At 40.8% G+C, this 24,791-nt stretch overlaps 1 protein-coding gene across 1 annotated transcript in view; it reads left to right on the top strand.

The window, feature by feature from the left end:
• Positions 1–18,074, top strand: part of Adgra3 (adhesion G protein-coupled receptor A3) — a 107,581-nt gene extending 89,507 nt beyond the window's left edge. The window contains exons 15-19 of the mRNA XM_076864257.2: positions 3,564–3,688; positions 4,750–4,873; positions 12,621–12,766; positions 16,110–16,205; positions 16,330–18,074. Of these exons, the coding sequence (XP_076720372.2) occupies positions 3,564–3,688; positions 4,750–4,873; positions 12,621–12,766; positions 16,110–16,205; positions 16,330–17,572 (1,734 nt within the window). The 3' untranslated portion in view covers positions 17,573–18,074. The remainder of the gene's footprint in view (positions 1–3,563; positions 3,689–4,749; positions 4,874–12,620; positions 12,767–16,109; positions 16,206–16,329) is intronic.
• The last annotated feature ends 6,717 nt before the right edge of the window (positions 18,075–24,791 follow it).

Here is a 24,791-nt window from a genome sequence, read left to right as displayed (position 1 = left end):
TTGGTGCATTACACCTGTATATAATGACGGTGTTTGTTGTTTTGTATTCGTACGTGCATACAGTATAACAGTATGATTTGACCAATGTCACTCTCCAGTACTTCCCCCCTCCCTCCCCTACTTCCACCCTTTGGTCCCTCTCCTTTAATGACCTTTTGATTTTTAGGAGATCCCCACCTTTGTTTTCCATTTATCCTCTCTGGTTTCTGCATATGAGAGCAAACATACAACTCATAACCTTCTGAGTTTGACTTAATTTTGCTTAACATAATGGCCTCTAGTTCCATCCATTTTCCTACAAATGCCATATTTTTGTGTGTTTTTTTTAAATTGCTGAATAAACTCCATTGTGTATATATTTTCTTTATCCATTCATTCATTGATGGATACCTAAACTGGCTATTGTGATTTGTACTGCTAGAAACATGGAGATGTATGCATTACAGTAGTAAGATAACTTTAATTCTTCAGGATAAATACTGAGAAAGAGATATAGCTGTGTCATCTGGTGGTTCTATACCTAGTCTTTTGAGGAACCTCCATACTGATTTCCGTAGTGGTTGTACTAATCTACAACCCTGTGGACATTATAAAATGTGTTCTTTTTATCTCCGTATTCTCTCAAGCATTATTATTTGTATTCTTGATGACTGTCATTCTGACTGATATGAGATGAAATCTTGGTATAGTTTTGATTTACATTTTCCTAATGGCTAATGATGTTGAACATTTTTTCATGTATTTGTTGGCCATTTGTATTTCTTACTTTTGAGAAGTGTCTGTTAAGTTTTGGTGTTCTCATAGTTACATTGTGAATAGTTAATGAGTGTCTGTGTGATAGCTTCAATTTGCCCCTTGGTGTGCAAAGCCTAAAATATCTGGCCCTTCATATTTTGTCTCCTTAGCTCTGTTTTGGCAGGTGCTCTCTTTGCATTTAGGCAGCTCAAAATGTGCCCATGGGAGCAGTGTCTTCTGTAACCCAGCACAGAGGTGCTTGCTTCTGCCTTCCTTTAGTTTTTCCTTGATATTTAAGCATTTTTGCATTCTGTTTCAAGATCCAGTCTCTTTCTCTTTGTATGTCACATGCATTTAGCTTTTGAAAAATACCAAACTTGAGTCTCTTAAACTTGAGTAGTATATACAGTGAATCTTGGGAATTAAATCAACACTGTCTCCTGTTTTATTAGCTAATGTCTTCCTTCTCATGTTCTGTTACCCTCTACCAAAGACTGTGGAAGGCGCCTTTACATGCCCTCCTTCTGCCCCCTCCCAGGCCCTGCAAGATGATTGGCATGTCTGCAATTTACAGTGAAGCAGTGTCCCCAGATCCTATAGGTATCCAGTGGCAGTGTGTTGTTGAACATTTCCTCCAGAAATCTAAAGCAGGCAGAGCATGAAAAGAGTCTGTAGGCTAAATCCTAGATATTGCAAGTTTATCCTCAATTATTCTACAGTGGCATGGTAGTTTTTCAGAGAAATCGAGGGGAAGCATGTCTACTCTTAATAGCATCTAACTGGTTTTTATTGTCCCAACTCTAAAAAAATCTTCCTACTCTTTATATTCTATTAACAGATTGTGAATGCCTTGAGGCCACGTGTGTGGGCAGGTGGTTTGGAATTGTTTGTGATAGGCTTTCTCTGGTGTTTTCCCTTTTGTGTGCTTAGTCTACACTGTCAGTCCTCTGAGACTGTTTTCCTCTGCGTGTCGTGGTGGCTGGCATGGTAGGTGCTCATTGAGTTGAGTGAATAAGTAGGTTGCGGCTGAGACTTTTTAGGGTGTAGGAACACACACAGGTTTGAATTTCATTTCCTGTGTTCTGGTTGCCCATTAACTGGGATTTCTGTCAGTTTTTTTGTCATTAACCCCTCATCTTTTGGTTCAGTGAGGGGTGTGTTAGGGTGTTCCGATAGGGTCTTTGTCCATGTGTAATTTTGTATCATCGGCTCCATTTCTTCCCTGGGAAATTCATCCATTCTCTCCCTACTCTGTTGGTGGCTTCTTCCCCTGTTCCCTTCCTTTTCATCTAGCTATTATGTCAAGTGCTTCTTCACTGCAGATACACCTTTAGGAACCTCTCCCCACATCCAGCTGTCATTGTTAGCTCTAGGAGTCAGTGTAGGAGAGTGGAGTGAAGGGGTTTGCGGAGTCGTAGCTTTTACGTCTGTAACCCAGTTTTCCCACTGGGCAGTAGTCAGGTTTTTATCACCGTGACCAAAATACCTGACAAGAACATCTTAGAGGAGGAAAAGGCTGGTTTGGCTCACAGTTTCAGAGCTTTGGAGCTGTGGGTCCCTGGTTGGCAGGCTCCATTGATCTGAGCCCGAGGTAAGGGGGAACATCATGGTGGAAGGACGTGGTGGAGGAAAACCGCTCTGCATTTGGTAGCTGGGAAGCAGGGAGAGGCAGGAAGGGACTAGGGGCAGATATAGTGCAGGGTACATCCACAGTGACCTGCTTCCTCCCACCCCACACCACCTGTCTACACTTACCCCTGAATAGTCCATTCAAATTATTAATCTATCAAATGGATTAATCCACTGATGAGAGTATAACCCTCCTGATTCAGTCACTTCCTAAAAGCCCCACCTCTGAATCTTGTCAGCTTGGGGGCTGGGCTTCAACACATGAGGTTTTTTCAGGGACATAGCACACAGCCAGAGGGGGATATCTTCCCAGTAAGGAAGGCAGCATTAAGGCATCTTGTCATTTTCATCTTAGCAAGTCAGTGTCAGCGTTGGGTTTGGGGATAGAACTGGCAGCCACCTTCCTTTGGATCTAATACTCTTACTTATCTTCTTTGGGCCTCCGTTTTCCAAGGTATAAAATGGAACTAACCATAAACCTACCCCATAAGTTTACTCTGTAGAGCGATGGACATATTCTGCGTCTGGATTATGGTAAACACTGTGTAAGTGACTCACTGTTACCTTTTTTGGGGGGAACTCTTACAGGGCTCTTCTCAGCTCCTATAACTGTACTTACATCTCCATCACACTCTGTCAGGATCTGATTGTCTGTCTCCCTGTGGCTTTGAGCTCTGCAGGGGCAGGAACCACGTCTTTCCGTCTTGTCTGCAGTTCCTTTCACTACATGGGGTCTCTTCTTATTATGGATCATGAGGTTGACTTGACTTCCAGTGGTTACAGCGATCAATTTGGGCTTTGCTAACTGTGAAGGCTGGTCTTTGCTGTGCTTCCTCAGCTTGTGAATCTGAAGAGTGGCAGGTGGCTGAGTGGGCATTAAAGAGAGTGAAGTCTGGTTGCCCTTGAGTCACCTGCATACGGGCTGCACTTCTCTATCCATTACCCTCATGGCGGAGCAGAGTTCACACTGAAGAGGTAGACGGCCCTGGTCAGACAGGTGTATGCCACAGGTAGCTTGCAGTGGAACTGGGGAAGGCAGACACATGTGTGAAGATGGTAGCAGGAGACATCAGGCCTTGCATACCACAGAGATGCATGGGCCAAAGTGTATGTTGAACTTTCTCAGTCCCTCGGGAAAGTCCCCATGGTTAAATGTCCTTGAAAGAGCCACTCGCATGATTCTCTGCTTTTCCCCTCAGGACTTGACAGGATCCGAGCTGTACACCCAGGCAGCCAGTCTCTTGCATCCTGTGGTTTACACCACTGCCATCATCCTCCTCTTGTGTCTCTTGGCCGTCATGGTCAGCTACGTGCACCATCATAGGTAAGAGATGCTCTTACCTGTTTTGATCCGTGGACTTTGCTTTGGAGGACTTGTTTCTGTTTAATTTGAACACCATGTGGTCCTTCCCAAGTCCCGGTGCTTACTATAGAATTCATGGGGGCCTTTTTCATTTCATGCCATTGAAGACATGAAGAATGAGTCATGGAATGGTAAGTTCACCTTCATAACATCCAGTCAGTTTGCTGTGCTTGTGTCTAGAAAAGGACATGGGGATATGTATTGGAGCCTGGGGTGGGCGCAGTTACCTATAGAGGTACCTGTACATGTATCTTTAGGTCGCGGACTCTGTCACCACTTGTATTTGATGGCTTTTTGCCTGTTGTGATTTTTTTTTTTTTTTTTTTAAATAGGTGGCATTTTTAGCAAAGTTTGTGGCATTTAAACATGGGATACAGTTTTTGTTAATTTGGAGAGAAAGCTACATAAACTTCTATTTTATGGTTGAAATAATGAACTAAAAGGATTTGTGAAGCTAAAAATTCACTTTACAAAAGGTTTTGCTGGAACATATTTTCCTATTTAAGCTGGACATATATGGCATTTCTTGACATTTAGTTAAGAAACAAAAGGAGATTTTGATGTGGGAAAAAGAAAGAAAGACTCCAACATTTCATTATGAAAGGCCAGGAAGAAACGCAGCGGGCCATGCATTTATCCTAGTAGGTCAGGAAGGAGACCCACTGGCACACTGCAGAAATCTCTAGGGAGCCAACCAGGTAATCCAGTCAGCTTAAGACACCGTAAGTGGCGAATGCTCATGTTTCTTATTGGGCAGAATCGCTTAGCTTTTAATGGGTGCGGTGTTTGCATAAATGGATTTGTGTTCTAATGCATAAAGTTAAGTGTTAAACTATCGAGTTAAATGATTTCTTAGATCCTCTGTGTGTATGTGTATGACAGTATGTTTGATGTATTAAATGCTTACACATAATACATGTAAGTTTGAGCTTTGCAATTGGAATTAACTTACAGATGAACATTATGCTGCCCTACTTGACTGTGTTAGGCTGAATGTTAATATTTTACCTTTTTTGAAACAGTTTGATCAGGATCAGCCTCAAGAGCTGGCACATGCTCGTGAACTTGTGCTTTCATATTTTTCTGACCTGTGTGGTCTTCGTGGGAGGAATAACCCAAACCAGAAATGCCAGCGTCTGCCAAGCAGTAAGTCAGAGTGAAACACTGAGACAGAAAAAATGCTGTTCTTAGAAAATAATTTCATGTTTCATTAAGTGAGAAGAAACACGTTTCTTTGAAGCCTTTTCTTTAACTAATTAGAGGTAAACCTAATGCCTGTCCCTCAGACAGTTCACCAGGACATGTCAGGTTTTGAATCACTTCACAACCAATACCTGACTGCACTGCTTGTCTCCTTACCCTTGGGGACTGAGTGTTGCTTGTCAAGCCTGTGACAACCCTAACCGTTAATTTAAATATTCACAAAGTCCTGACTTTGATGGAAAGAAAAGTGATATTTTCTGACATTAGGATTTTTAAAATTATTTTATCCATTAATGAAAACAATAGGAATTTGGTACAAGTAAGAAACATTAAGTTTGGTAAATATAAAGAATTAAATATTTGATTTTTGTTTTCAAGTATTTTGTTACATATGTAGCCTTATATATAACAGTTTTCTTATAGTGTGAATATATCAGATCGAAACTCCTCAATGTAGGAAGAGGAAATAAGTGAAATTTTATTTTCATATTTAAGTATGGTCTTCCACATACATGATAGCAAGAAGTATAACCTAATGATTTTGAGTTCATACTGCCTATATCTGTATCTCAGTTCTACCAATTACTGGCTGTGTTTTTATGACCAATTTATTTAAACTTTTTCTTTTCAAATGGGCAAACCATGCAAGACTTATCCTCTTAATACTTACGTGAACACTACTGTTAATTATAAGCACAGTATTGTACATGGCTATCTACAACTTTTTATTTTGTATGGCTGTGTGTCAACTTTATACTCATTGGATGCAGCCTCACTTTCTTGTCCCTAGTGGCTTGCCATCCTACTCTCTACTTCTATGAGTTTGGCTACGTTAGGCTCTCATGTAAGTGGAATTAGGCAACATGTATCCATCTGTGACTGGCTTGTTTCATTTAAAATAATGTTTTCAAGGTTTATCTGCATTGTAGAATATGATAAAATTTCACTTTTTATTGTCTTTGTGTATTCATTGTGAGTAGATAGTTTCGTCTTCTTGGCTGTTGTAAATAATACTGCAGTAAACAGATGGAGTCTAGATATCTCTTTAAGGACCTGATTTCAGTATTTTATTCGTAGGGTAGGTGTGTCAGTTTTCTCACCTGTAAATTGAGAATGTTGTTGGATGATGTAATTCTTTATATTAAAAAAAACATTTACACATAAATTAGAATAGGAAAGTTTCAGATACAGAAGTTTGTAGTTTGTATATAAAAATGCAACTATGAAAAATGCACATGAATGAGTTCCTATTTATATAATATCAATGACTATGATGCACATAAAAATAATAAAAGATGTTTAAGATTTACAAATAAAATTAAAATACGTATTAAAGAAGACCTACTCAGATGGAAGGAAATATTAGATCCAAGGATGTGAACAACACCAGAATGGTTGTAGATCCTCCTAAATTAATCTATAGATAAGAAGAGAACTTTTCATGAAACTTGGCGACTCTTCAGTTTTTGTGCAAATAAATGGACAGAGAAGAAACTGAGATACAATACTGTCTCACTAGTCATCGGGGCTTGTGAGGCTATGGTGATTAGGATGAGTGACATTAGCTGTAGAAGTGGATAAACTCACCAGCACAGTAGAATAGCAACCTAGTATATGATGCAGGTGAGTAAGTGGAGCTGGGGACAGTCCATCTTCAAGGAAAAGGATTAAAGAGTCTGTATCTTATGCCATATTTTAAAAGTCGCTCTGCACTTCTTCCCTGGTAGGTAGCACTGTTGCGAGTGCAATTTGGAATCACTATAGTGAAAGTGTGTGTGTGTGTGTGTGTGTGTGTGTGTGTGTGTGTGTAGCCAGCCCTTTCTGTGCTGCAGTTTATTGGACAGGTCAGACTTGCTGGGGGCCACAGACCCAGTGGGGAATGTTAGTGTTGCTCGATGTCAACAGTGATAAATTAAACCACCAACAACAAAAAAGTCAACTCTGAGTTGATTGAAAACTTAAAAATCTAAACCAAAATGTTAAAATTCTTATTAGAAAATGCCACAGACCCTGGGATAAGGAAGGGTTTCTTAAATATGACTATAAAAGGCATTTACTAGAAGACGGGTGAATTTTACTAAAGATAGCTTTTGTCTAGTAAAAGAACTTAAAGTGAAAAGACAGATTGCACATAAGAAGAGGCTATTACAATACACAGAACTGACAGCATTAGAATAAAAATATATAAGAATCATTGCTGGGCATGGTGGTGTGTGTCTGTAACCCCAGAGACTCAGGAGGCTGAGGCAGGAGGATCACAGGTTTATAGTCACCCTGAGCAACTTAGTGAGACCCTGTCTCAAAAAAAAAAAAAAAAAAAAAAAAAAGACTAAAGATGGGGGTTAGTGGTTAAGTGCCCCTGGGTTCATTCCCTGGTACCTCTGTCCCGTACCACAAAAGAATTATTTTCCATGAGAAGACCAAAATGCACAGCAGAAGCAGCAGCAAGAGAATGGACAGGCATTTCTTAGACTAGTACACACAGGAGGCTGCATGCACAGAGATGTTCCACATCTTCGGAGTTTGTAAAGATGCAAATGAAAACAGTTACCATCTTATGCCTTTTCTGATGGCAGAAATGAAGCCTTACAGCTTTAAGTGTCAGGTTTGTCTACAGGATCTTGTATACACTGTTTGTGGAAATGTTAGTGATGTGCTCTGGGATGCTTTACCTTCTAAAGCAGAAAACTCACATACCCTGGATCCCAGCAATATCAACTCCTGGGCCCAGAGAGTTACCTTGTTTGTGTGCAATATGAATGTGCACATGGGTATGAATATTCATAGCAGCACTATATACAATAGCAGCAACCTGGAAGCAACCCAGATTTCCCCCCACAGAGGAAATGAATAAATAAATTCCACAAGAATCAAAAAATAAATCATACAAGAATCAAAATGAATGAGTTATAATGATGCAGAACAATGCCCACAAGTCTTAGGTGCAAAAAAGCAAGTCCATAAAACTTAGATTTACTCAGTAATTTTTTAATACAAAACCACAAACACTTAAACAGTGTATTTTTAACAAAAGTAGGTTGGCGCAACAAAACTATATTTAAAATGAGCAAGAGCATAGGATTTAGGACGATGGTTATCCTGAATGGAGGGGTCCTGTGGCTAGCATCAGAGGTTATCCTCAACCTCCTAATGTTTGTCTTGCTGGTGGTAGATTATTGGGTGCCTATTATATTATTAATAGTAACTAAGTTAAAAAAAAAAAAAAAAACTGAGTCAAGGCAGGTCAAGCTCTTGTTTGGCCCAGTCACTAGAAGTGTCATGAACCTAAGGCTTCTGATTAATCCAAAATTGTACACCAGAAATCTGATTTAATAAGTATGTAAGAATTGTTATGAGGATTAAGTGATTCAAGGATTAAATGATTCATCTTTATAGAAGCGGCACACAGCCAGTGTTCACTGAATGTTCACTGGTGCTAATAGTATTAATGCTGGTACTTCCAGCTCTGCAATGCATTTCTCTTTCACACCATTACTTTATGCTTGAAAGCAAACTTTTGTTTTCAGCCTCAGAGAAGTCAGAATAATGGGTCTTGGATCACTTAATACCTGGGCAAAAATCATACCTCCTGTGTTCTCAGTATCCCCCTTCTTTGCATCTTGTTTCTCAACTACCTTGAAGGTCTCAGTTTACTGTTACTATTTCAGAGATATCATCCCTCACCTCCCCTGTAGGGTGCTTACTAAAATCCCCATGGCTCCTACAAAACTTTATAACTTCCTCTACCATTCCTGCTCTCCAAGCCATTTCTGGACTCTGAGCTCTATCAAGGCAAGAACTATACCAGTTTGATTCACCCATATTTATCCAGGGATCTGCACAGGACCTGACCCGTAGTAGGTGATCAGCAGATATTTATTGGTGAACCAAAAGAAGCCCGTGTTTGCAGATTATGGAAAGCATTCAAACCCGAAGCCATTGTGTGCACAGGCTGTGTTTGGAGAGTACTCGGCACACATTGGTATTAATGGTCTCAACTTTATCTACAAGTATTCATTGATTTCCTGAAACAGACACATTAATTTATTTCATTAAGGAATGAATACAAAGAGGCCATTGTAGAGATGATTGTCTTTCATCGTGCTGAATGGTGTTTTATACCACTTCTAAAGTGAAAGGGATAGGAATTGCATGGATGTCTTAAGGCCTTTAGAACAAATGCCCATCCATTAAAGATTCACAGAAAGTCTCTAGCTGCTTCCACTTGTCATTTTCTGTGTCTACAGTGTCCCCCCCCCTTTTTTTTTTTGAAAGACATAACATCATTCTTGCATTTCTGACTCAGGCGTAACTTGATTCACTTTGTAATCCTCAACTCTGTTTATAGAAAGCCAAGAGGAGGGGTGGAGTGCAGAATGGAGTACAGATGTCAGGCACTAGGTGCAGATCCTGGTCTGAACAGCGCATAGTTATTGTATTTACTGCAGTCGCTCAACCTAGTTGGGGCTTCATGTGTCTTCTATAAAATGGCAAGTGGGACTGGCTACACTACATGCTCAGCAAGGTTCTTCCACCTGTGAAACTGACCCCTAGCGTGTACGTGGTTTTAGATGCAGTTTTGTATACATACTTGGTTTGTGTAGTTTTGTTTTCATTTTGTCCCTTTTAGCCCCCATATATTTATACACAGGTAATGGGCTCTGAAACAGTTTCTCCCCCACAGAGATTGGTTGAGGCTCTTAAAGGTGCCACCAGCTAGACACTTCCTACTCAGGTTGGTTCCCAGTCAGTCCCAGCAGCTGTCTAAGGCTTTTAACTCCCTTTTGCAAAAGGAGCTGCAGGAAAACCAAGCGACTCAGTGATAGATTGCAGGGGCCACTGACTCAGGGTTGGGAGGATCTGTGCTCCAGTTGATGCTATGCCATGCCACCAAATAGTTGTTTGATCATCCATTTTCTGGCCCATGGTTTTCTTAACTATACAGGAAAAGGATTTGGCTGGGTCCTTTTTAATTTACCATGTTGTTTTACCAGTTCAGCCATTCAATCTATTAGATATGGTGCCAGCTGCCCTTCTCAGGTGTCCCTCCTGTCTGTTGTTAATAGAGAATTGCTGCAGTGGTACTAGAGGTGAAAAAAATCTAATCAGGAAGTACACTGTCAACTTGCCATTGGCTATGAGTATGTTAATTTTCGTATTAACCCCAGGAGGTACTTTTTCTTCATATAGTCTCTAAATATATAGACAGAATCTGACCCCAAACCATGACAAAGGCATGATTCAAATGCTGGTCTGTTTGACTCTGAATACCCTTCTCTCCCATCTATGTGCTTTCCTAAGGGCAGAGGTATTGGAATCAACAGATTTGTTTGAATAGCCCTGCTCCTGGCCAAGCCGCCAGGTAGATGTCACCTCTCTTAGCTCCAGTCCCTGTGTCTGTGGCTCAAGGTTAATGATCCAAACAGTGATGCTAGGAGGATAAAGTAAGAGCACACACAGATACACAATTTTGGACATAAAACAGTCATTCACTACTGGAAACGTATTAATATTTGTATACTTATCCTAAAGATCATGCAGTAGTACAGTTGCTATGCATGCTACACTGTCTTAGGTTACTGACAATTTAAAAACTCACTAGTATGTGTGAGCTTATAGTTAGGTAACACACGTATGAAGAGGAACATTTTAGGGTAATTATTTTTTCCTATTGTTTTACCTTTGGAAATCATTGTCCTAAGATCAGATGGCTTTCTTAAGTATCAATCGTTTGCATTTAATTAGTAGTTTACATGCCCTGTGGAATAATCACTTATTTCCTATTTACAGATTTCTAATGGATCTCTGATTTATTTAGAAAATGTGTCACTGAGATAGTATTTCATGGATAGCCCAAGGATTGGGTGGAAAAGGCAATAGGAGGTACCACATTTCAACAGGAAGCCCCATCTGCCAGATCTTCATTCCTCCACTTTTAGGTTTTTGTGGAATATTTAGTGATTTGCTTACCTGACTGTTAGCAGATGGATTTAACTGGAGGGTCTCAGTATTTTTAAGGGCAAACACTTCTCTGGGAATGTAGAAATGCCAAATAGAAGACTTCAGAACCTGAAGATTAAGTTTTTCCCCTTAGAAAACACTTCATCTTGTAATGTCTATGTAGAAAATATTTTAAACTTAGGTAATTTAAAGTTCTATCTCATTTTTTTTTTTTGACCCATGTGTCAGAAAACTCCAGCAATAGTAGAATCTACCATTTTTGGTTAAAATTGGTGATTTGTCTCAAATTTATTGGTTTCTGTGCTTCAGGGTCATTTACACTATTTGTACTTACAGTGTGTGGTGTGAGTGACTTCCCATATCTCCAAGGGTTATTTTTTTACTATTTGTCCCATTTCTGTCTAAAAATTTTACTTAGCACCGTACAGTCAGCACAACTAACAGGAGCCAAGGAGCCGCTGTTCTTCTTTAGGAGAAGAAAACTGCAGGCTTTTTCTGGTTTGGCCAAGCTGGACCCACCCTCCTGACACTTCCAAGGTCATCGCAATGTCCACCCTGTTTTTTCTAAAATAAGACCTAGACGTTCACGTCCCCGGGTTTTAGCCATGCATCAGTTCTGGTTAAGCTCTGGACTGTGCTGCACATCTTTTGTTATTGACCTGGGTCTGATGATGTCAATCGATTGGATTTTCTTGAGATTGGAGAGCTTTTTGTTTTAGAATTAGAAATTTTTTTCTTGGAGATTTTCATTGCTAGAATTTTACCTGTGATAATGTGTAAGAAAAAAATGATCCAAAAGATAGCAAATCTTAGGAAAGGAAACTGGATTGTGTCCTTGGTGTTTCAGTGACACATGGCACTTACTTTTCTTAAAAAACACTTTCAAAGTCTCATCTCCTCTTGTATCTTCATCTAGAATTTCATCCTCAGCCAATATTGCTTTACACAGGTGCCCCTGTCATCAATCAGGGAGGAAACTTGATTGGCACCATCATTACATACCTGCAGCTGTCTTTTATTTTTTGAACAAACCTAGTATATCCCAGGTATTATGGCCATTCATTCCCTACAAAACCCTAGAGCCGTCTATTGATAATGTTCCCACCATCACATTGAGGGAACTTGACTTCAAAGAGTTCACATTATTTCCTGGACACTACACTCATAATAAACAATGCAGGTATTTTTACTAACCCTGGGCTTATCATGTGCTGAAAGCCTCATTTCTCCCCACAGCACTTTCATAGAATTCTTAGCTCTCAGGTGAGAAAGATGGTGACTTTGCTTAGGTCACATAGCAGGTAAGAGGTGGACACAGTTTTAAACCCAAGCAGAATTTTGTTCCCAGGTTGGCCTTCTAACCTGCCAGTGTGTTGTGATGTGCCCATATGTGGGCACTCTGAATCAGAATTCAGGTCTCTTAGCTCTGTAGCTTTCTCTGTGCTCTGTGTTAAAATGGACATTAGAAAATGAACTCTTTAACGCTGCATCTATGGAAAACACGCCTTTGGTTTCTTGTTGTCCAGCAGCAAGTTCTGTAGGATCTTCAGGGTCACGCATGGCAATGTGTGTGGGCCTCCCAATCTAACAGTTGCTGTGTGTATTAGAGGACTGTAACTGCTAGGGTTGCATTGTTTTATTAGCCTGCAAAGGAGTTGGTCATTAGAGTGTGCCTTCTTACTTCTTTCTAATCAGCCTGTGAAAATACATTCTTCAATCTCCCTGGCAGGTCGGGATAGTTCTCCACTACTCCACCCTTGCCACAGTCCTGTGGGTGGGAGTGACCGCTCGAAATATCTACAAACAAGTCACTAAGAAAGCTAAGAGGTGCCAGGATCCTGATGAGCCGCCCCCTCCACCAAGACCGATGCTCAGGTATCTAATATCTTGGTTTGCTTTATTATGTTAAGTGTGAGTTTGGTTTGCTTTAGTTGAAACATAGTCATAAATTATAACAAAAATCAACAAGTGGATTTGGGGAAGGAAACCAATGGCTGTGTCGGCCTCATGCCTGCTGTGGAGAGTGGCTCTGCACCCTTCTGAGAGAGCCCTCCGCATTTGCACCCTCGTTGTGCTTCCCGCGCTCCTGTCTGGTGGGGCTTGGAGGTGGATTCTGCCTCGAAGAGCTGTGGTGACAGATGAACAAGTTATGTGCAGAGCATTTAATGTGGAACTGGCCCTACCATAGGCTCCATCTAATGTGAACTTTTTATTTCCTTGAGGTCCTGTGTCATAGATTTTAATCTCCTCAAGAAAAAATCAGTTTTATTGTTCTCTCCAAAAGATAAGACAGATCTGGAGTTATGTCCTTCCCTCCCATTGTGATTTAAGAAATTGTGCATGGATTAGTTATCATGCCGGATGGGTGACAATCTGCCCGTGGTGATGGCTTATTGAATGCCTGGTGTGGACCTGGCACTGGGCTAGGGCGAGAACAGCCCTCCCTGTCCTGGATGAGTTTCAGTCACCAAGGAGATCTGGCTATGGGCTGGGCAAGGACTGTAGTACATATAAGGTCTTTGAAAGTACAGAGAAAGGAGCTGTTAATTAGGGGGATGGTGGGCTTCAGGAAATGCTGGCCATTGCCACAACCTTGCTCTGTGCAGAGGCTTGAGGTGCGCTCCAGATACAGGGTTAAGATGAAAAAACTGACATGGAGTTTGGCTGGAGTTCAGGGTGTGCAGTGTAGAGGAAGAAGAATTCAGGGTGGAAGCTGGCCTTGGGGCTTTTGGAAGCTCTATTAAAATGTGGGCATCCACTGAAGAGTTTCAACCAAGGGAGTGGCCTCATATGGTATCGTTTTAGGATGGCTGGGCACATAAATTGGAATGCCCCCCAAATGCCCGTACTGAAATCACTGTGGTTTTCCCTGTGAGGACTGAAGTCACAGCAGTGTCACAGAATAGAGAAGTCATATGTTTGAGAGTTGGGGGGGGGGGCGCGGTTTCTCTAGGATTGGTGACCAAAAAGTGTGTGGGGCAGGAAAGTTGACAGTGGCTGCAGGTGGTTCTCTCCAGTTCCCTAGGTTCTCAACTGACACGCTTGCAACAACCCAGGAAATTGCTACAGGAAAAGTAGAAATGGTGGGGTGCCGGGAAGCCCAGGGGAGGTGGGCTCCCTGGGGAGGTAGGCAGGCCCAGGGGAGGGGACCCCCAGTACTTTCTTGTGAAAATTGTACATTTTTGGAAACGCCTTGCTCGGCAGTGAGGCCTTATCTGGTTGTGGCAGGAGACAGTTCGTGTGTGCCATCATTGATGCCATGATAATGCAAAAGCCCCCCAGGGAGAAGGTAGTTAAGAGAGTGATCCCTGAATCACACCCATGTTGAATAGATGGGCCATGGAGAAAATCACTAGAGACAGGAGACACCTGAAAATGGAGATGTTTCTGAGGGAGGGTGGCTCAGGGAGCCTCAGGGATGGCAGGGGTGCTAGGCTACTGTAGTGTCACACCCACACTGTGGATGAGATCACACCCCCTTGGCACTTCTGTTAAGGAATTGACAAATGGTATTTGGCTAAGAGGCCTGAGAATCCTGTCTTCCAGTAGCTGTTCATTCTTGTCGTGATCTGAGAAATGCAAAGGTTTAGGGAAGAGCAGCCCAGCTCGAAACCCTCTGCAGCCCCCAGGTGACCCACAGGTGCTCACTTTGCTTTAGAAGCTGCCAACACACTTGCAAGGACCCCACCCCCAGGTCCTTGGGTGTAACCTGAGCACTGCTGCTGCATGGAGTCTGGGGCAGGGGCTGCCTGCATGTTTGTCCTGGTCCCCAGGGCAGCTGCTGCATCATGGTTGGGTGACAGCAGCCCCAACACATGGTCAAGAAGGTAGGTACAAGTCTCTGTTTCTAGGAGTTTGAAACTGAAGGGAGAGAGAGAAAGGAAGTGGAAGTCCAAGGAAAGTTTAGGTGTAAGCTAAAAATCAGAGGCACTGGAGGAGGAGATTTTAAAGCTGCAAAATAAGACTTCACTCAGGAAGTTCCAAGGGAAAAGACACAAAGATGATGGTAGAAGCCAAGATAAATTTTGGAAAAGTTACCTTCTTTTGAGATAAGAAGCAGAAGGGAGCTAGCATGGGAGGCAAGAAGAGGAGAGTCTCATGTCAGCTTCTCCTTAATCTGTGGCACGGAAGGGGTGGTTGTAGTTTTATAGGGTGGCTGGCAACCTCTTCAGCAATACTAATACCATATTTAAGGATTGTTGTTTATGGGGCTGGGGATGTAGCTCAAGCGGTAGCGCGCTCGTCTGGTATGCGTGCGGCCGGGGTTCGATCCTCAGCACCACATACAAACAAAGATGTTGTGTCCGCCGAAAACTAAAAAAAAAAATAAATATTAAAATTCTCTCTCTCTCTCTCTCTCTCTCTTTAAAAACAGGATTGTTGTTTCTGTATATGATGAAGAAACCATTTATGGAAAAATGCATCAGAAATATTTGCCTTTATCTAGTCCATTCAGTATATGGGGAAGGGTAGGGGCCTGTTTCTCATGAAAAGGCAAATGAAGAATTAAGATTCTGACTGTACCCAGGTACCCCGCCAGGATAGAAAGTTCTAAAGCTCAGAGATGTTCTGGCCTTAAAAGTTTTCCTTCGTTGGACTAGTCATAACTATCACATCCATTCCTGCTGCACCAGTGTGTCCTTAGCTTTCCCAGCTACTCCATAGGAAAGGTGCATGCTGTGAAGCCACTGGGATCTGATACCCAACCTCAGTTGACCAGGGGATGTGATACACAGTAGTTGGAGGTCCTGGAGCAGGCAGGTGTTCATTGAAGGCAGTAGCAATACATCATCACATTTTTTTAATTTAAACTGTGGTGCAGCGAGATCTTAAAATGAGCTTTGCAACAGACTGATTTTTAGTTCACCAGCTGAATCTAAAAGACACCACTTCTCCCTAAAAACAAAATGTAAGGCAAAAACCTGCCTGAGGTGTTCCTTTGCCTGACCACAGGGTGGCAGGAGCTGACCAGCTTTCCTCACTCAGAAACTTCCTAGGCCTCATTGATGCTTTTAAAAAATAAATTCCAAACCAAAACAAAACAAAAAGGTTATCACATTTAAAAAAAAAAAAAAAAAGGAGCATCCGAAAGTTAACTCTCAATGCCTTTTTGGAATAAGGATAACAATCTTTAAGGAATGACTCTGAATCCTCAGATACTGTAATAAATATGCCTTAAAAAATAGAATAAGGAACATTTGTCCCTTCCTCCTTGCAGGTTCTACCTGATCGGTGGTGGGATTCCCATCATAGTCTGTGGCATAACAGCAGCAGCAAACATCAGGAATTACGGCAGTCGGCCAAGTGCACCCTAGTGAGTATTTTGCATTCTCTGCGTACCTGACCCACTTGCTCCCATCTTAGTGTCTTCTGGGCACCACAGTTTACTGGTGCTGAAGTATGTAGCCTCTGAGCTGATTCGCCCTGTTCTCTTCTAGTTGCTGGATGGCGTGGGAACCCTCCTTGGGAGCCTTCTACGGACCTGCCAGTTTCATCACTTTTGTAAACTGTATGTACTTTCTAAGCATATTTATTCAGTTGAAAAGACACCCTGAGCGCAAATATGAGCTTAAGGAGCCCCCAGAGGAGCAGCAGAGATTGGCAGCCAATGAAAATGGGGAAATAAACCATCAGGATTCAATGTCTTTGTCTCTGATTTCTACGTCAGCCTTGGAAAACGAGCACACTTTTCATTCTCAGCTTTTGGGGGCGAGCGTTACTTTGCTCTTGTATGTCGCTCTGTGGATGTTCGGGGCCCTGGCGGTCTCTTTGTATTATCCTCTGGACTTGGTTTTTAGCTTCTTCTTTGGAGCCACGTGTTTAAGCTTAAGTGCCTTCATCATGGTTCACCACTGTGTGAATCGGGAGGATGTCAGACTTGCGTGGATCATGACGTGCTGCCCAGGACGTAGCTCATATTCAGTGCAAGTCAATGTCCAGCCCCCCAATTCCAGTGGGACTAACGGAGAGGCACCCAAGTGCACCAATAGCAGCGCAGAGTCCTCATGCACAAACAAAAGCGTGTCAAGCTTTAAGAATTCCTCCCAGGGCTGCAAGTTAACGAACTTGCAGGCTGCTGCGGCACAGTGCCATGCCAATTCTTTGCCTTTGAACTCTACACCTCAGCTTGATAATAGTCTCACAGAACATTCAATGGACAATGATATTAAAATGCACGTGGCGCCTCTAGACGTGCAGTTTCGGACAAATGTGCACTCCAGCCGCCATCACAAAAACCGGAGTAAAGGACACCGGGCAAGCCGACTCACGGTCCTGAGAGAGTATGCCTATGATGTCCCAACCAGTGTGGAGGGAAGCGTGCAGAACGGCTTGCCTAAAGGTCGGCCGGGCAACAACGAAGGACATTGGAGAAGTCGGAGAGCTTATTTAGCCTACAGAGAGAGGCAGTACAACCCACCCCAACAAGACAGTAGTGATGCTTGTAGCACACTTCCCAAAAGTAGCCGGAATTTTGAAAAACCTGTTTCCACTAGTAGTAAAAAAGATGCATTAAGGAAGTCAACTGTAGTTGAACTTGAAAGTCAGCAGAAGTCTTATGGCCTCAACTTGGCCATTCAGAATGGACCAGTTAAAAGCAGTGGGCAGGAAGGCCCCCTGCTAGGTACGGATAGCACTGGCAATGTCAGGACTGGATTATGGAAACACGAAACTACTGTGTAGCTTTGCTGGGCGTTCCTAGGCAGAAACCAATATAAACTGTGATATTCACATTCCTTTAAGCTATGAACGTTTGAAATAAACTGTTTACAGCCACCTTAGGGATTCAAAACAATTTTGAATAAACTTCTAAGTTCTGAATTTTACTTACTTTGTATCCCCAAATTCTTGCCTTTTTTTTTTTTTTTTAATAAGGAATAAAAAAAAAAACCTTTAAAGCATTGTTTTATTTTGTCAAAAAGTCCCAGCAGAACATTTTGGGAATCTGAAATGTAATTTCTTTGAATCTGTAATACCTACTTAACACATTTCAGGCTTGTATTTAATAAAATAAATAGGTGTTTGTCAGTATATCATTCTTTTATCTTAATATTTTTCTATGTAAAATGACCTAGCTCTGTTTTAAGGAAGTTTATATTGTGGGATACTTTAATGAGAATCATACATAAATCAGTTATCAAATATATTGGTTGACTATACAGATTATGGCATTTAAATCAAAGTGATTTTTGAATTGATAGACTTTATAGTTTTAAATGCTGCAGGTTTAAAAAAAACTTAACAATGATTTTTATAAATGGAAAAAATGTGTGAAAAACTTTCTGTGTCCTAAAATTTTTCACTGTCACTTTGCTTCTACTAATATTTTCAACACTTCTGTGACTTTTTAATTGTTTATATTTGGGTTTAGTTTTCTTTCTTTCTTTTTTCTTTTTTTTTTTGTGGTGACGGGGGGATGAGGCTTTGTGCATGCAAGGCAAGCACTCTACCAACTGAGCTATATCCCCAGCCCTGGGTTTAGCTTTCTTATTGTTTTTGGTGTGTGTGTGGGGGGGGGGGGCCTGGGGGGGGCATACGCTGTGTTAGTCTTAAATTTAAATGAGGAGCTACCAGGTAAGGTTTGAATTCAATCCTTCTGATTTCTTTAATATCAGCCCTTTTGTTGGCTTTTGTTTTATACTTCAAGTTCCTTAGGTTCATGCTAACATACTGACCTTTAAGTTGCATTCTGATGGCAAAACAGCTCTTATCCAAAAGTTATCATTAGTTGTCATAGAGGCACTGCAGTCCTTACCCGTTCCTGTGCTGAATCTCACTGGGGTTCCCTCTCAGATGCTGAAAAATTGCACAGCTTAGATCTATTTCCAGAAGTCTAAAGGTTTGAATCAAGGCAGATTCAAAGTACATATTCAAAAAATTCTAAAAGCAACAGACAGCTTAGCTCAAAAAATCTCAAATTCTAGAAATTAGGTGCTCACTTACAGAGAGCCATTCTTGGAAGCACTGCGGGACCACCCATTGTCGGGGAGATGTTCACTCTTCATTAGCATACTGCATTAGAAATGGGTTATTTTTCTTTGCAGTAATGAGACTGGCACTTCCAAGTCTTTTTTTAGATGTTCGTTTTTAGAGAAATTCTTTTGGGTATGGGAAACAAGGTGACCAGGAATGGATTTGCTGTTTGTATATTTAATTGCTATTTGTATATTTAATATCCTTCCTGGCCCAGGGTCTTTGGGTAAGTTGATGTACTGTGTGTAAGGTGGTGTTTGGAAATGACAAAGATAAGCTAATAAGAAGTGGAGTGAACAAGTCTTAATTCCTATTCCTATTTTTATTTTGCTCTCTTATTTTGCATTGTGTTATTGCAGTGTTAGCCTGCTTGCCTCGTTGGTCAACTGTACACGTGGAGAGATCTTTATTGCATTTCTTTCCTACCTCTCCTTAGGTCATGAGGGATTTCCTGTCCTGGAATTATTCTCCATTCAATGAGTATTTATTAATTTAAACATAATTTCCCTTTAGTAACAGAAAGAACAGGGGCCAGGGTTGGGGAAGGACTAAATAAGAAATCAAACACTTGAACCCCTAAAACTGTCCAAGGGTATATTGTTACTTGTCGCATAGAAAGTGATGGGTGATGACTTTCTGCATCCTAGCATTTGATTAAATTAAAATTTGATGCTTATATATAAGATATGAATAATACATTGTGTTTTCCCTGACCTTTGCCATTTATGATTTATAGCTTATTGCTGGCTGAGATTTCCGCATTTTTTTCATAGAACTGTAAACTTATCAAATACTGCAGTTTTCTTAGAAATCAGCACATTCATTTTACTCTCTTAAAAAGTTTGATGGCTGAGACCCGAAGGATTTCCGACTTGTTGGACAGGCCAGCCCAGAACCAGGGCCATGTTTCATGATGCTGAGGCCACTGTGCTGGCTACCTCATTTCCTTGTTTCTGTAGTGCTTGTTGTCTTTACTTCCATGAAACTTTATTCTTATCCCAGTTGTTTCAAGTTTTAGTTTTATAATGAATTATAATTGGTTATAGATTTATTCTTTGATTCCATGAATGTTAAGTTTCTAATCATGCCATATAATGTGTATGATGTACATACTATAGATACTTCATATAACTTATTGTTATGCTGACTTATCATTTAGTTAAGATTAGAAATCTGGTTTATGAATGAGTACCTTTGTAATCAGATTTATATGCTAATGTAAATGTAAATATTTCAGGTCATTATAGTTTGCAACTGATATGTAACTTAGAATATTTTGGATGAGCATGTAACTGTAGCTACCTCTGTGTTCAGTACATTATATAAATATAGATGACAACACGCTGATTGGCCTCCATATGGAGAAATAACAATATTCAAGTGGATGTGTTTGTCTCAGGCATTGAGTTCTGAATGTCCAAACTGAAGTTGGTTGAGAAAACAAAAGGATGAGGAAGTAAATTAACCAAAAGCATCTGATAAGGGATCAACTAAACCATCAAGGAAAATCATGCAAATAGCAGCCATCCAGAGTTTACACCATGTCACTTCTGTTTTTCTTTTCAGATTCTAAGACCATTTTATTTAACATAGTCATCCTGCATATCGGTGGGGTTTGCATCCATGGATTCAATAAACTGTAGATTGAAAACATTAATTAGAAGTCCTGTCTTTACTGAACATGTAAAGCCTTTTTCCTTGTCATTGTTCCCTAGACATAGCTTCTTACATAGCATTCATGTTGGATTGAGCGTTAGAAGTAATGTAGAGTTGACTCAAAGTACAGGAGTGTGTGCAGAGGATATAGGCAAATACTGAGCCATTTTACTTGGGTCTTGAAAACATTTGTGGGTTTTTCTGTCTGTGAGGGGAACAAATCCCCCACAGATGCCAAGGGATGCCTATATTTACTCCAGGGCTCATATCTGAGAAATGATTTGATCCTTTGTAAATACAGTATTTCCTAAATTTAATCCATTTCATCACTTTGGCTAATTTTGCCGTATCGTCCCCAACTTTTAAAGTAAAGTGGCCATGTGGATGAACTCACCTGTTTTCACTGAAATATAACAATAATAAACTCAAGGAGTTTAATCTTTACAAACAAAGCAAATAACTCCTGGAATATTTTGTAATTATAATTTGTTAATCCTAAAAGTTTGACTGTCTATTACTTGTCTTAGCTAAAGATGAAATTACAATCAGGTAAGAAGACTTCTTTTTTCTTTTTTTTTTAAGAATTGGTATTAACTCTTAAATCCTCTTTCTAATTTAACTAGGTCCTTCCCTTACAGCCATGTCTCTTATTGGCCACTTGGAGGCTTCTAGCTAATGATGATCCTGGGAAAGAGGCACATTTAGTGATAAGCACAAACTTGCCCAGTGTGTATTAACTTAATCACTGTAACTGTCTGGTCTTGGCCTTGCTCTCCTTCTCTGCATGGGTACCCAGCTCCGTATGAGATGATGTCCTTTCACCATGGATACCAGAGACTGAGAGGTGAACACTGAGTGTGAACTTAGAGGACCCTAGTATTAAGAAGTTCCGATTTACACAATCAGTGCCAGCCACTCCCTTTTCTTATGGAATTGAGTGCTCAGGTTTGGCCAGTGCTCTGCCCAAATCACATTAGATTTTAGTTCACAAGACGTTTTACTTTATGTTGTTGGAGACATTGACCTTCTCATTGTGTCCTATTTATAAAATGATAGAAGAAAAGAGAAAATGTGTAGGTATGTGTTTAATCCATTATCTGCTGCTGCCATCTGCTTTAGTCCATTTTCTGCCACTGCCATCTGCTTTGAAAAGATACTGATGAAGACCTTTATCAGAGTGTTCTAGGTTATCTTGAGAAAGTTCAAAATATTTCCAAAGGACTCTTTAGATGCAGATTGTTGTAAAAATGTAAACAATGCAGCTGATAAAATCTTCAATTGTATAATCATTGTCCTCACTCAGTCTTGGCATATAAAACTGATGAAGGTCTGCTTTTACAGATAACTTTATAGAGTGTTCAAATGAGGAAATACATTTGCAAAGTCTGATTGCTTGCAGATCTGGAAGTCACAAGTACCAACTCGGGTTGAAGACGATTCAGGAACACATTCATATAAAAGCATAAGCACTAAATAGGGTGTTTCCTTGTCAGTATACATTCCTTTATAAGTGGTAAAAATGTTAAGTTCAGTAGTCAACTATGACTGACAATTTTTACTGCTTAGTGAAGATTTTATTTTGTTTTTTAACTTCCATGTTGAGTGGGTGAACTGTGACTTTAAGCCATATTTCAGGGCCTTAGCAATAGAAGTTTCTCCCTGAAGTAATAAAGTCTGGCATGTACCCTCTTAACATGGCAGCGCATCTCACCCAGGCTTCTTGCATTTTGTGACTCTACCTTCCTCTAGGTCCTTTCTCAGAATGGAGGATTTGCACATAGGAAGGTTTTCTGAGCCAGGCCTGGAGATGACATGTCATTTCTACCTACAGGCCATTGGATAGAATGCCACTGGGGCTACACTTGACTGCAAACCAAGTTAGGAAGTGTCGTCTAGCACTGTGTTCAGATGGGTTGGTAAATAAAGAAACAGATTGCCACACAAATAGATTGCTGGAATGTACAACTGAGTTTTATTCCTTCCTGGTCTTTCACTAAAATTTTAAAATCTAACCTTTAAGCTCTGAACCATTATGGATTCCATGGAAATGCGAGGCAGTATGAAAATTATGTGATGGTTGATGTCTCACACCTTAGGATGCTATGGCAAAAGAGCCATAGATTGGGAAATATATCTGTCACTGTTCTGGAGGTTTGAAGTCCAAGATCAGGGTGCCAGCATGGTTGGGTCCTGGTGAGGGCTCTTCCTGGCTTGTGACATTTCTTGCTGATTCTTCACATGGTAGAGAGATCATCTCTCGTGTCTCTACTTACAAGGGCACTAATCCCATTTTGAGGGTTCCACTCTGATGTCCTATTTACCAAAAATCCCTCCAAGTATCACGTTAGAAATTAGGGTTTCAATACAGAAATTTTGGAAGGGGACATTGAGTCCATAGTATTCTGTGCTTATTCTTCCCCAAATTTGTGTCTCTTTACATATATAAAATGCATTCATTCCCTTGGGCTGGAGTTGTGACTCAGTGGTAGAGTGCTGGCCTAGCATGCATGAGGCACTGGGTTCGATCCTCAGCACCACATAAAAACAAAATAATGTGTCCGCCTAAAAAACTAAAGACATATACATAAATAAGTGTTTAAAAAAATGCATGCATTCCCTTCCACCAGCCCTCAAATCTTCATTTCAGTACAATTCTATGATCTCATCAAAATATTATACAAATTAGATATGGGTGAGATATTTTCCTGAGGTAAAATTCTCACCGAAGACCTAAGCCAAACAAGTTGGGTACTTTCAAAAGCACTGGTGGAGTAGGTGTAGGATAGTCTTCTGCACTCCCATCACACCTAAGAATTGATGATAATCTGGTTTGGAGCTCTGCCCTCCAAATGGGAGTGGTTCTGCCCTCCAAATGGGAGTGGTAACGCTCTTTACTAACCCCAGTGATCACTGGTAACATGGTTGCTTTCCGGTCCTGTGATCTTATGTTTTCCTGGCCTGGACGTCTTCCAGAGGGAGAAATTCATGCCTCAGGAAACAGTAGTGATTCTGCTGAATTGCAGATGAGGACAGCTCTCTGCCTTCTGTGCCCACAGAAGCCAAGCCTTTGAATCAACAGACAAAGACAGTTACTGTGCTGGCTGCAGTGGCTGGTGCTGACTACCCAAGAAGAAACTGGATTAGGATTCCACAGTGGAAATAAAGAAGTTTATGTCTGGAATACGCTTGGGGCATCTCTTAGTAGTACTACGTCCTATGATGATGCTCAATAGCAAACTAAAACCAACCCAGTGGAGACTACTAATGGATGAGCCTCTTTGGGAAGGAAAGTTTGAGTCACCTCATGGAATAACCACAGTAGGTTGAGATGCTTATAAAAGGCAACAGGAATTAGAATGGGTATTTTTTTATGGTTTTTTATTTGTAGTAGCCCCCAAAGGCTCATGTGTAGGCTTGGTTCCTTGTGTTAGTGATCCCAGAGGTGGGATTTGAAGAAGTGATTAGATGATGAGGGCTCTAATCTATTAGATGGATGAATCACTGATGGATTCATGGCTGAATGGACTATTTGGAGGTGGTGGAAAACATAGGAGGTGGGACCTAGTTGAAGAGAGTCAGTTCTTGGGGTCACATCCATGGAGACCATATTGTCTCTAACTACCCACTTCCCTCTGTGTCTGTGTGTCTCTTGTCTATGTCTGTCTGTCTGTCTCTCTCATTGCTTCTGGCTTCTGTGGGTGAGCAGCTCTGCTTTACCATGCCCTCTCCCACAGTACTACTCTGCCTCACCACAGGTTCTTAGCAATGGAATCAGCCATCCATTGACTGAATGAAACTTCTGAAATTGAGCCAAAATAAATTTCTCGCTTTGTAGTGATTTTTTTCTCGGGTATTTTGTCACAGTAACAAAAAGCTGAATAACACAGTACTAGAAGAAATGAGAGCAATAACCATGTGGCCAGTTATGGAAATGAGGATTATAATTGTAAATATTTCCTGATTTTTGTTATGGATATGTTTGTGTGTACACATACATAGCAAATATCTTTGAATTCTTATTCCCTTGTTGACTGACTTTATGTAAAAGTATGTATGTATTATGAATTTTACCCTTCCTCTTCTGGGGAAAGGTGAGTACATTTTTTGGTTGTATGCAGGATGAATACATCATGTTATATGGAATTATGATCTTATTGACTGTGTTTGGAGATTAAGAAAGGTTTAAGGAGATGTACATGATGCCAAGTAGACAACGGTAGACTCCTAATGGTTAATTTTATGTGTCAGGATGAGTCATTGTGCCTGGATTAAA

Source organism: Callospermophilus lateralis, chromosome 8, assembly GCF_048772815.1.
Source record: "Callospermophilus lateralis isolate mCalLat2 chromosome 8, mCalLat2.hap1, whole genome shotgun sequence".
Classification (NCBI taxonomy): Eukaryota; Metazoa; Chordata; class Mammalia; order Rodentia; family Sciuridae; genus Callospermophilus; species Callospermophilus lateralis.
The sequence above is the reverse complement of the archived record's forward strand: the minus strand, read 5'-3'. Positions and strand labels throughout refer to the sequence as shown.